Here is a 12320-nt window from a genome sequence, read left to right as displayed (position 1 = left end):
AGGCCAGGGTTTTGATAAATATTTCAAAGTACTCTTCTCTGATGGTTTTGGGTTGAGCTTGCATTGTTGGTGGACACAATTTTTCTTTAAATATGTCTTAATACCCTTCAGCAAGCTAGCTTCATCTCGGAAGCCATTCTTTCTCCTTGAGATGAGTTTGCATATCTTTGTTTTGATGATTATTTACTGATTTTACTAGCGAGTCTAATTTGCCTGCTTTCCAAATTCTGGGTGAGTGGGGAGGAATGCACCACACTGCTGCCTATATGGCCTACTGAAATATTACCAGGAGTCAGGGCCTTGTTCACATACCTGCAGTCTGCCGTAAGGACAGGAGAAACTTTATGGTTGAGTCAGTACCTGGCTTGCCTATTTCGGGCAGTGATACAATAGGGCAGAATGCAGGGTAGTGCAATTATTATCCTTCTGGACATACTAGAGGAAAACAGTAGGGATGTGTTCTCGACATACCTAATTTTTCTTTATGCATTCATCATAAATTATTTCTGAAAGTGTATGTAATCTTACTTGAAATAGGTTGAACTTATTTATAACTTATTATTCCCTTATGTAACTGCCATTGGGATAAGTCTCTTACATTTAGTTCCCAGCTTTCTTTCAGTTGCTCTAAAACTATGTCCTAAAATCTTCAGGAATCCTATCCTGAGCCCTAGGTGAGGAGTTCCCATATTATAAAGAAGATGCAGTTTCCCACCCACTGCATAACCCATAGTTTTTTTTTTAAAAGGCATCGCAAACATATGGTCCCTTCAGCCTTCATCTTTCCATCTTGAAGTGTCCTGATGCTTTTAAGGTCATTGGAGTGACACCCAAGACTGAGTGTGTCTGCATTTCACAGATGTAAAGACTGAGGCAAGTTGCTAATTATTTGCCCCCTTGTGAGCCACAAAGGAGCTTGTACAACCCCAATACAAAGTCTGAGTCGTTGTGAACTCGATCACACTGGTCAGTTTATGTGACTGTAGGCTGGCCTTCCGAGAGAAAGAGCAAATGGATCAAGGAGGCTGAGGCAGAAGAGGATTCCTATAAAGAATCCTTGGCTCTGCAGGCCTGCGGACGTGCGGGTGGCCTTTTAGGGATGGAGTTTCAGGTAGAAGGGCCTTTCATCCTCTGGAGGCTGATTATTCTGCGCAATTAAGAAGAGGCCTACAGCAATTCTCTATTGGGAGAGGGGGGTGTTCGATTCCTTCCCCCATTCTTGCCAAGAGTTATTGAGGTGCCAGATACTGTGCTAGTAAGCATGTGTGTGGGTTCACTTTACACGTATTACCTGACATCTAATGAAAGAATCAAAGGGTGCCTTTTACTGCATTCATTTCTAAAATCTATTTAGAAACTCTGTTGGTACTAGTAAATAATAAATATACAACAGCTGTCTTTATATAAATGGACTTATGCTGTGTGCTGTCCAAGTTTTAAAATAAATTGTCTGGCTAAAAGCACCCTGTGTTCAAGTGTGATACAGTTTTTTCCTTTAGTAAAACATTTCTAGCTCATTGAATAATGACTCTCAGTATTTCCAGAAAGCTTTGCTCAAGCCACCACTGAAATTTGAATTTTATATAATGTTAATGTGTCATCAAATATTATTCTTTTGATTTTTGATCAACTGTTGAAAATGTAAAAAACCATTCTTAGCTTGTAGACTGTAGAAAGATAGAATTTGGCCCCTGAGCTGAAGTTTGCCAATCCCTCTTCTATACCATTATCCTGTTATATCTTCATCTTACTGGTATCTGAAATTGTCTTACGTATTCATTTGTTTGTTTGTTGTCTGTCTTTCCTGGTACATTGTAAGCTCCATGAAGGCAGGTTCTTTGTCTTATTCACTGTATTATCTCTATCAACTAGAACAGTGTCTGGGATATAGAGGTGTGTTATGAATATTTAGTGATTGAATGAATAAATCCATATAGTTTAGGAGCCACTAAATCCAATAAAGTCTTCCTTCCAAATATCTCATGTGTATATCCTATTCCAGGGGCCACATCCTACCCAGATCTTTGCCTCTGTTTTAGTGCAGATCTTTGTTCCTGTACTAATACCTCGAGCCTTCCTGACCCCTTGTCTCTGACTCTAGTCTACCCTCTAGTATAGTAACTTGCTGAAGTATATTTTGTCTTACATCATTTCTCTGCAAAACCCAAACCTTTTCACTGTTTTCCCATTCCTACAGTGTAAGTCAGACTCCTCAGGTGCACGTACACGGCCCTTGGTAATCAGTTCCCCACCTGCTTTTCCACCCGTATCTCTGAGCCTTCCCTGTAAGGAGCCCTCTGCTCCAGCAGCCTCGTCACCTTCTTGTCCCTGAAGCCACTGCTCATTCCCACCTCTGCACCTTTGCTCCGGCTGTGCCCCAGAGCCAGTGGACATTCCCCGTAGGAAGGAATTGACCCCTAGGTCATAGGAGATAAGTCTGTAGCAAGTGATGGGAAACAAGGAAGAATGAGCTAAGCCTCAGAAAGTGGAAGATGAAGAATGAACGTGGCCAAACATAACTCAGTTGGTGATAAAGTGGGGCAAGAAGGATGTAGTTATTCTGGGAGAACGATTGAAAAGGGCTGCCTGGCAGGGTTATCTAGGCCAGTGCTTTTCAAACCACTGTGTGGACAGATATTCAGGGAATCTTGTTAAAACGCATATTTTGGCAGTAGGTCTGGAGTGGCGGCCTGGGATTCTGCACTTTGTAAAAATTTTTTGAATTTATTTTTTAAATCTTTTTTATTTATTTATTTTTGGCTGTGTTGGGTCTTCGTTTCTGTGCGAGGACTTTCTCTAGTTGCGGCGAGCGGGGGGCCACTCTTCATCGCGGTGCGCGGGCCTCTCGCTATCACGGCCTCTCTCGTTGCGGAGCACAGGCTCCAGACGCGCAGGCTCAGTAGTTGTGGCTCACGAGCCTAGTTGCTCCGCGGCATGTGGGATCCTCCCAGACCAGGGCTCGGACCTGTGTCCCCTGCATTAGCAGGCAGATTCTCAACCACTGCGCCATCAGGGAAGCCCTGGGATTCTGCACTTTTAAGAAGCTCCAACGTGATGCCCATGCTTCTGGTTCTGGGATGATTCTTTAAGTATCAAGCATCTAACTAAATGCTCAGGAAAGGAACCTTTTCCATAAGACCTGGATGTGGAAACAGGAAGCCAGTTGGCCTGCTCCTCAGAGGCCTGCCTTCAATAAAGACATTTCTTGCATTCTAAACGACTGAATAAATGAGTGATGGCTCCAGGCTTCTTGCTGAAGGAGGGGATGTTGAAGAGAACTAAGGGCCAAGCTGAGCGTGTAAGGCTGCAGCTTAAAGAGAAGAAGCACCTTTAAGTCCTGAGATGGTGGCAGTGAAAGTGGTCATTGGGAAATGAAAAGTCTAATGTTGGTTGGGCCAGTGGCCTGTCATTATACACAAATGCACGTGCGCACACACACACACTCCCTCATTTAGGGTAAAGGCTGGAGTGCAGTGCTTTCCCTGTTGCAGTCGGATTCTCTTTTCTCTCCGAGAGGCACCTCTTCTGATCCACTAGAGCTTCCAGTTCAGAATCTAGGTTTGGCTTGAGTACAAGCAATGTACCTCACCCTAACTAAGCAAGAGGAATGATTTCTGTAATGTGTTATCTCCAAACAGAAGAGCAGGTAGGACAGTATTTTGTTGGCGTAATTAACTCGCCCCTTAGCACAGTTTCTCTCTAATGATTAGCCTGGCCCTTGTCTCTTTGGCTAATCAGTAGCTGGCCTTTTGATGAAATTGGGTGTTATTTCCCTGTGCCTTAACTTTGTGCAAATTGTACGTCATCCTGATTAATGATTTTAATGACACTTCTCTTATCACAGTAATGTCCCTTCTGCTTTTATCACAGAGAAACTTCTGCTTGGCTGACTGAACTCTGATCCTGACATAGTAAAAGTCATGGTAAGTTGGAGACGTGCCTCACCCTCCCTGGTGCCAGCTGCAGACAGGTACAGGATGTGTACTCAGGGACTGTTGCCTTATACAAAGAGTTGTTTGCTCATCAGAGGAGAGGGACGAGGAAATGGAAAGACAGTTTCTTTTTTCGAAAACACCATTTTAACTTCTTTCAGGGGTGGTGAGTAACCTGACCCTGAAAATTCATTCAAAGAGGGACTCCTTTGAATCCTTCTAACATCCTGAGATACAGAAACAAGTTATAGTTTTCTCTCTGCAGAAACACTACATATTCATTTTAGAAATTGTAGGCAAATAAAAAGGAAAAACTCAAAATCCCGCAGCTTCCTCCTCTAGGAGATGACCACTGTCCACACTTTGTGTAACCCCATCATTTCAGGCTCATCAGCTAAGAAACACTTGTCATCTGCCTCCCGCTGTTGGCTGTGACTGGACTCCTCAGAGCTTGGTTACCTGATCTCAGGGACAGGCAGGGAATTGGATCCCTTTGAGAGTTCCATAAAGCTCACTGCTGCTGTGGAAGCTGAGCCTTTCAGCTACAAACGTGGCTGTACCTGAGGCTGGCCACCTGCTCTCCTTCTCCTGCCCAAATAAAGCTTCTCAATAGGCAGGTGATGCTTGATCCCTGGTCTTCTAGGAAGAAATAATAGCAGTAGAATCTCATACTTGGAGAGGAACTAGACATTCCGCCAACTTACACACTTCCCTTTAGGAAGATGGATGTGTAAACTATCCTGAACAAAGAGTAATATACTCTTAACATCTTTTTTTTAACATTAGACATTCTAGAATTTTCTTCATCATCTCTGACAGTCAAGGGCTTACTCGTGTCTGCACCAAATCTCTTATGCTGTCCTTTAAAATCCATTTGTTCTTGATGGGTTCTCCCTGGACATGTACAACATTTATTCAGAGATGTTTACAGTGCCCCTACTTTGTGCATGGTTTTTGGCTCTGGGGACCCATAATTAATGGGACACTCTTCCTGTTCTGAACAAGCTCGCAGCCTTTCTACATGTGAAGACAGTAACCAAGTGACCCTTTAGTGAGCTTTCCACTGAGGAAAATTACCTCAGTTGCTCTCATCTTTCCTCCTAGAACCTGTTTTTCCATTATGACTGTTATTTATTGGACAGATAAAGGGCTTCTTTAAAGGAAAGGAAAACCATACAATATAATCACAATGTTGTAATTCCCAATTATTTTTCATCACTTTATTTTAGACCCTACTTGTATGACAGTGGTTTTGAAATAGTAGTAATAAGAACGTAAAGAACAGTTAACGTATTCACTCTAGTCTTTGCTATGCTAACATGTTTATTTTACATCTTATAGCATATTAAAATTATTTACTCTCGATGGTGGAGTTATGGGTGTTGTATTTTTCTTCTTAATTATTTAAAATTTTTTTATTGAAGTATAGCTGATTTACCGTATGTAAATTTCAGGTGTACAGCATAGCAATTCAGTTATATATATATTATGTATATATTCTTTTTCAGGTTCTTTTCCCTTATAGGTTATTACATAATATTGAGCATAGTTCCCTGTGCTATACATTAGGTCCTTGTTGGTTATCTATTTTATACATAGTAGTTTGTATATGTTAAGCCCAGTCCCCTAATTTATCCCTCCCCCTACCCCCGAGATTTTCTTCTTAATTCTTAAAAAAAAATTTTTTTTTCCAAATCTCTACAATGACCATATGACACATTTCTAAAAGGAAAATATGTTTTAAAAGCCATTGTATTCAAATATTTACCAAAAAGTTTTAGAGGTATAATTTACATACAATGAAATGCACAGCTCTTAAGGTTACTGGTAGATGAGTTTTGACAAAGGTATGTATCGTGTGACCTACCCCTCTTATCAAGATAGAACATTTCATCGCTCCAGGAAGTTCCTCTATGCCCCTTCCAGATCAGTCCCCACCCTGCTGTCCACTCCTCTCCGGAAATGGAACCATTGTTCTGATTGTTTTCACCATAGATTAGTTTTGCCTGTTCGAGAACATCCTATAAATGGAATCATAGAGCGTGTGCTCTTTTATTGTCAGTATTATATTTTTTGCAATCCATCCCTGATGCTGTATCAGCAGTTTGTTCCTCTGTTCCTTTTTATTGCTAAATATTTCATCGTAGCGTATTCCCATCTTTTGACATTTATCTTCATCATTATTTATTATTTTAATAACTGAATGACATTTCATTGATTGTGATGTATCACTGATTTCTAGCTATTTGTTTTCATCATTCTTCCCTACATCCTCTGCCTGTTTCCTTTGCCTGCTGCCACAAGAAGCCTTCCTGGGGTGGAATCCCCTGCCTTCCTGCAACAGATAATGATACATTATTCCCTGGAATTTAGTTGATATGGATACTTTAGAGCTAACAGGAACCAATTTTCTGGGCTTATCTTGTTCTGGAAAAAAGATGCTGATAGATAAGCTGTATTATCTTTGCACATTTCTCTATCGATTCATCTTGTTAGATATTAATTTTAATCCCATACTAGTGTCCCTCAGCAATGCAATTTGCTTTAAAAGTCAAATAGAGTGTTTAAGTACCATCCAAAATTTTTTCAACACTGGAGTTCCAGAAGAACATTGAGAGACATTTGACTCAGAAAGCTGTCTTGGTGGGGTCAAGAGCTGAGCTAGGCCATTTGGAATGCTGACAGCAAAGCACAGCTTGCTTATTACTACAGATATACAGTAGAAGAAAACAAGTAGAATGCCTGCATGAATTTCCTGAGGCTGCCGTAACAAAGCACCGCAAACTGGGTGGTTTAAAATAACAGAAATATGTTGTCTTGTATTTCTGGAGGCTAGAAATCCAAAATCAAGATGTTGGCAGGGCCATGGTCCCTCTGAAATCCGTAGGGGAATTCTTCCTTGTCTCTTTCTAGCTTTTGGTGGTTTGCTAGCAATCTTAGGCATTTTTTGACAGACATTGGAGTCAACAACACATTATCATGTGGTGTTCTCCCTGAGTGTCTTTGTCTTCACGTGCTGTTTTCTAAGAAGGACACCAGTCATGTTGAATTAGCGGCTTCCTCATCTTGCTTTAATTAATCACAATTAATTAATTCATTGTAATGACAGTATTTCCAAACAAGGGCACATTCTGAGGTACTGGGGGTTAGGACTTCAACATATCTTTCTTTGGGGATGCAATTTGGTGCAATTGATCTCTTTGCCTTTTATGGACACTGTGAATCTCATTATTGGTTGCAGTTCCCTCTTGTTTGGCTTCTAGACAGAGAAATCTGTGGCTCATGTCGAATAATTACACAGGCCCTTAAGGTCTCTGTTTCCGTTTCCTTTCTACCCCCTTCTTTACTGTAATTTTCTATGCTTTGTGTCCTGTCACTGAACTTCTTCATCTATTTATTTATCTTTTGTACTGAATTATGTTTCTCTTTGCTGCCTCACGTACATAAATAACATTAATAAATTAGTAAATAGATTAGAAATACTCAGGGCACCTCGATCTTAATCAGTACATTATCTCTAAATCATAAGTCAACTGAATGGTACCTACTGGTTACTAACCCATGTTTTACTTGTTGATGTTTTTAATTTGTAGTCTGTATATGCAGAGGGTCTGATTCACTAACTTTTTTTTTGTTTGTTTGGTTTGGTTTTTTGTTTTTTTGCGTTACGCGGGCCTCTCACCGTTGTGGCCTTTCCCGCTGCAGAGCACAGGCTCCGGACGCGCAGGCTCAGCGGCCATGGCTCACGGGCCCAGCCGCTGTGCGGCATGTGGGATCTTCCCGGACCGGGTCACAAACCCATGTCCCCTGCATCGGCAGGCGGACTCTCAGCCACCGCACCACCAGGGAAGCCCAGATTCACTAACTTTTTGTCCCTTGTATGCATCAGAGTATTTCTCACTTTAAGGCATGCTGGTCGTTTCCGGTGATGCTAATCCTCATCTCCAGTGTCTAGACTGCCGTCTCCTCCTCGTGACTTCCCATCCTTCCCTCTGCCACTTGGTCAGGCTTCTGTCCCCTCCATTCCACTGCAGAAGCCTTTATCAGGATCACCAGGACCTTCCGTGTTGCCCAATCTGACCATCCCTTCTGTGTCCTCTACTCACACCTACCTTAGCAAGCACTGACATCTTCCTCCTTCCTCAGCCTCTGGACAACACACAGTCCTGGTTTTCTTTATACATCAAGGACCAGTCCTTCTTGGTTATCCATTCTGGTCCTTCTCTGCTGGAGAGGCCCAGGCTTGTCCTAGGACCCCTGTTCTTCACTTTCTCCCTAGGTCATTTCGTCCAATACCATCCAAACGCTGATGTGTCCTGAATTTATTACTCTAGACTTGCCCTCTAGATTTACGTTGTATAACCAGCCATCCTTTTGACAACTCCACTTGGATGTTTAATGGACATCCCAAACTTAACATTTTGAAAATAGAACTTCTAAATCCCACTCCCCACTGCCATCCCAAATCTGGTAGTCCTCCAGCATTCCCCATCTGGGTAGAGGATGCCACTCTCTGCTTGGCTGCTCAGGGAAAAAGATTTAGAGTTACACTTGCTTCTTTTCTTTCCTCACCTCCCACATCAGTCCATTGGCAAGTTCTGCCGCCTTTGCTCCAAAACATGTGCTGAGTCTGTCTGTCTCTTTCCATTTTTACTGTTTCACCCTCGTCTATCATCATATCCCTGGATCATGGCCCAGATTCTCAACTAGTCTCTGTATCTCCCTACAGCAGCCCAAGTGATCTTTTTAACATGTAAATCAGATCATCTCGTCCATCCCTTTGCTGAAAACCTGCCAGTGCCTCCTACTGCATTTAGAATAAAACAGAAACTCCTCACTGGCTTGTGAAGGTTCTTGTTCTGCCCTTGAAACCTCTCTGATTTTCTTTCTTTTTCATTTTTAAAGTTTTTATTATGGAAAAAGGTGAACACATACAAAAGTAGACCAAATATTAAAAAGAACCCCTTTGTACCTATAATTATTATTAACTCATGGTCAGTAACTATTATATTACATAATAATAACTCAGTAATTATTAACTCATGGTCAGCCTTGTTTCTTCTTTACCTCCACTTACTTCCCCCAACCCGTTATTTTGAAGCAAATTCTAGACATCTTATCCTCTCATCTATAAACTCTTTCAGTGTGTATAAGATTCAGACTCTTAAAAAAGTAAAATATAACCACAATACCATTATCATACCGTTAACACTAGTTGCTTAATGGCATCAAATATCAAGTCAGTGTTCAATGTCCAACTGTCTCATAAATGTCATTTTTTTTTAGTGTTTGATTCAGGATCCCAATAAGTTCACCCATTATGATTATTGATGTGCATTTTTAATCTCTTTTAAGCTATATTTCCCCTCCATCTCTCTCTCTCTCTCTCTCTTTTTTTAAAAAAAAATTATTTAATTTAATTTATTTATTTTTGGCTGCGTTGGGTCTTCATCACTGCGCGGGCTTTCTCTAGTTGCGGCGAGCGGGGGCTACTCTTCGTTGCGGTGCGCGGGCTTCTCATTGCGGTGGCTTCTCTTGTTGCAGAACACGGGCTCTAGGCACGTGGGCTTCAGTAGTTGTGGCACGTGCGCTCAGTAGTTGTGACGCACGGGCTTAGTTGCGCCGCGGCATGTAGGATCTTCCCGGACCAGGACTCGAACCCGTGTCCCCTGCATTGGCAGGCGGATTCTTAACCACTGCGCCACCAAGGAAGTCCCTCCATCTCTCTCTTTTCTAATTCTCCTTGCAGTTTATTTGTTGAAGAAACTAGATCGTTCATCAAGTAGTGTTTCTCACAGTCTGGATTGTGCTGGTTACAGCCCTGTGGGGTGGGTTAACATTTTCCTCTTTCCTCTTTCTCCTATTTACCATAAATTGGTATTTGGCCTTAGAGGCTTGATTGAACTCAGGTTTGATTTTCCCCTTTCAGAGGAGACAAGATTACTTTGTAGGTAATGGTGTAACTTATCTTACCACTCCCCAGCTTGCCCACCAACTCAAGCCACACTGGCCTCTGTCCCACTCCTCCCGCAGAAGGCAGCTCCAGCCTCAGTGCCTTTGTCTCAGCTGTTTCCTCTACCTGTAACACTTTCCCCTGATCTTTGCACAGTCAGCTGTTTCCTGTCACTCAGACCTCAGCCTGAATGTCACTCCTCAGAGCAGCCCCTCCAGGACCTCTCTGTCTGCCCTGTAGCCCTTCTCACCACCGGCCGCCTGGTGGAATATTTGTTTGTCGGCTCGTTTGCTGTCTGCTTCCTGCTGAACTTGAACATCAGCTCCAGGGGAGCAAGAGCCTCATCTCCCACAGTCACTGCCGTGTCCCAGCACCTGGAAGAGTGTCTGGCCCATGGTGGGTGCTCAGCAAACTTGCTGTGTGAGATGGCGCCATGCTGGTGAGAAGCGCCTCTCAGTCACCATCTTTCTCTGTGCACTCAGGCAGCCAAGGGAGGCACCGTCAAAGCTGCTTCAGGCTTCAGTGCCACTGAAGATGCCCAGACCCTGAGGAAGGCCATGAAAGGTCTCGGTAAGTGTCCCACTGGAGGTAAACACCCCTCATGTGCTGTGCATGACAGAGTCACCCAGAGGGTGTTGTGTCCACAGGCAACTGTGAGTACGTCTCAGGCTAAGAAAACACAATGGGAACAAGTTGACTTTTCAAGGCAAACTAGACGGGAGGGTTTTTTACTAAGAATTTTAAATGTTATGAACTCATTCTGGACTTCCCTGATAATTTAAATCTGTTTTACATTCTGGTATTATGAATCTATATATCAGATTTGAGAAATGTATTTGTTTTCCAGTTAACCCATGTATGCATGTCGTGCCAGAAGGTTTACAAAGCACTTTGACAAACATTATCTGAACGAATACGTGCGATAATCCTGTGATGTAGTGAAAGCAGCTGGTCCTATTGTTATTTTCGCCCCATTTTACAGATGTGAAACTGAGACTCAGAGAAGTAACATAGGAAGGCACAGAGTAAGTGGAACTGAGTCATGAGTCACACTCAGCAGAGCCTGCCAGCTCAAAGTCCATGTTCTTTCCCTTGAGTCAGCCCCCCGCCTGTTGCTGCTGTCTACGCACAGCTAGGTCAGTACCCCCGTGTAGCATGTGGGATTTTAGGTGAGAAGGCTGTGCGTACGTGACCAGAAGGGCTTGTCTTCCAGTGCACCACCCTCTGGTAGCTCCCGTGGGCAAAGGCTTCCCACTGGGTGGGCACAGCCATGCCCGGGCACTGCAGGTTATGCTGACTTAGACCCTGCCTCCAAACTTGCCTGAGTGGACATTTGGCCAGAGAAGTGCTCTCTGTTTCATAGCTGCTATTTAGAATCTCCTCAAGATTTGGATAAAAACGTTTGACCATGAGGCATTATTTCCCAGTTTTTCTATCCAAGAAGAATTCACCTTAGCCCCAATGCTACTAACAGGAACAATAATAATGAGCATTTATTAAGCTCTATTGTGTGTCAGGCACAATGTGTTACATAGATTATGTTTTAATTCTGACAGCAGCTTGTTTAACTAATGAGAAAGTTGAGCTTTAGGGAGATGAGCTAACTTGCCCGAGGTGTCTGGGGTTGTACGTGTCAGGATTCTAGGCAATTCCAGGCAGTCCGACTCCAGAGCCGGAACTCAAGCCACTGTGCTGTGCTGCTGCCCACCTCTGAACAGGACATTACCCTGAATCTATCATTTTCCCTTTTTATAAATAAAATGGAAAAGGTACTCGGCCCGCCCTTTTTTTCAGGGGTATCCTAATTCTTTGGTGGATAGCAAGAACACCATAATTCAGAACGTAGACCACATGGCATTCGGAATTCTCAGAGTCAGGAGGCATTGGATACAACAAACCATTTTCAGTGCTCGCTGTGTGGGCCAGTGAAGGTTAGAGGAGACAAGGACTATAAACCTAGTCCTGTGGTTCAGTCGTCCACGGATGCTAGGCAGCCAAGGCATGCGCAGAAACATGATCGGTTCATAATATGATAGCGACGGGAGGGGCACAAGTAAGATCCCATTAGGAGTCAGAGAGGTCACATGTCATTTGAGAGCATCAGGCAACACTTCTTGGAGGATGTAGAAATTGAGATGGGCCTTGGGAGATGAGTTAAATTTATTCAGTAAGTAAATAAATAGATAAGAGAGAATGGGTTTCAGGTGAACGGAACAGTGTGAGCAAAGGCATGGGATGAGTGTGAGCATTGCCCTGTTTTGCATTTTAGCTGAGACACTTAGCTGCAGGCCATGTAAATACATGGCTTGCAGCAGGATGTACTTACAAAGCAGGAGCTGACTTTTTAGGTGACTTCTGGGAAGGCAGGTACCATGGGGCGGGTCCTGAGGATGCTACTGACATGGGAGGATGACCCAGAGGCATTGTCCAGGAAA

General features: G+C 43.0%; 1 protein-coding gene across 3 annotated transcripts in view; it reads left to right on the top strand.

Annotated features, from left to right (window-relative positions):
- ANXA4 (annexin A4) overlaps positions 1-12320 on the top strand; it is a 70451-nt gene that overhangs the window by 24443 nt on the left and 33688 nt on the right. For all 3 annotated transcript variants that reach the window (XM_079940755.1, XM_079940754.1, XM_079940756.1), the window contains exons 2-3: positions 3871-3923; positions 10368-10455. In XM_079940755.1, coding sequence (XP_079796881.1) covers positions 3921-3923; positions 10368-10455 — 91 coding nt within the window. In that variant the 5' untranslated portion in view covers positions 3871-3920. The remainder of the gene's footprint in view (positions 1-3870; positions 3924-10367; positions 10456-12320) is intronic.

The sequence above is a fragment of the Stenella coeruleoalba genome, assembly GCF_951394435.1.
Source record: "Stenella coeruleoalba genome assembly, chromosome: 13".
NCBI lineage: Eukaryota > Metazoa > Chordata > Mammalia > Artiodactyla > Delphinidae > Stenella > Stenella coeruleoalba.
The sequence above is the reverse complement of the archived record's forward strand: the minus strand, read 5'-3'. Positions and strand labels throughout refer to the sequence as shown.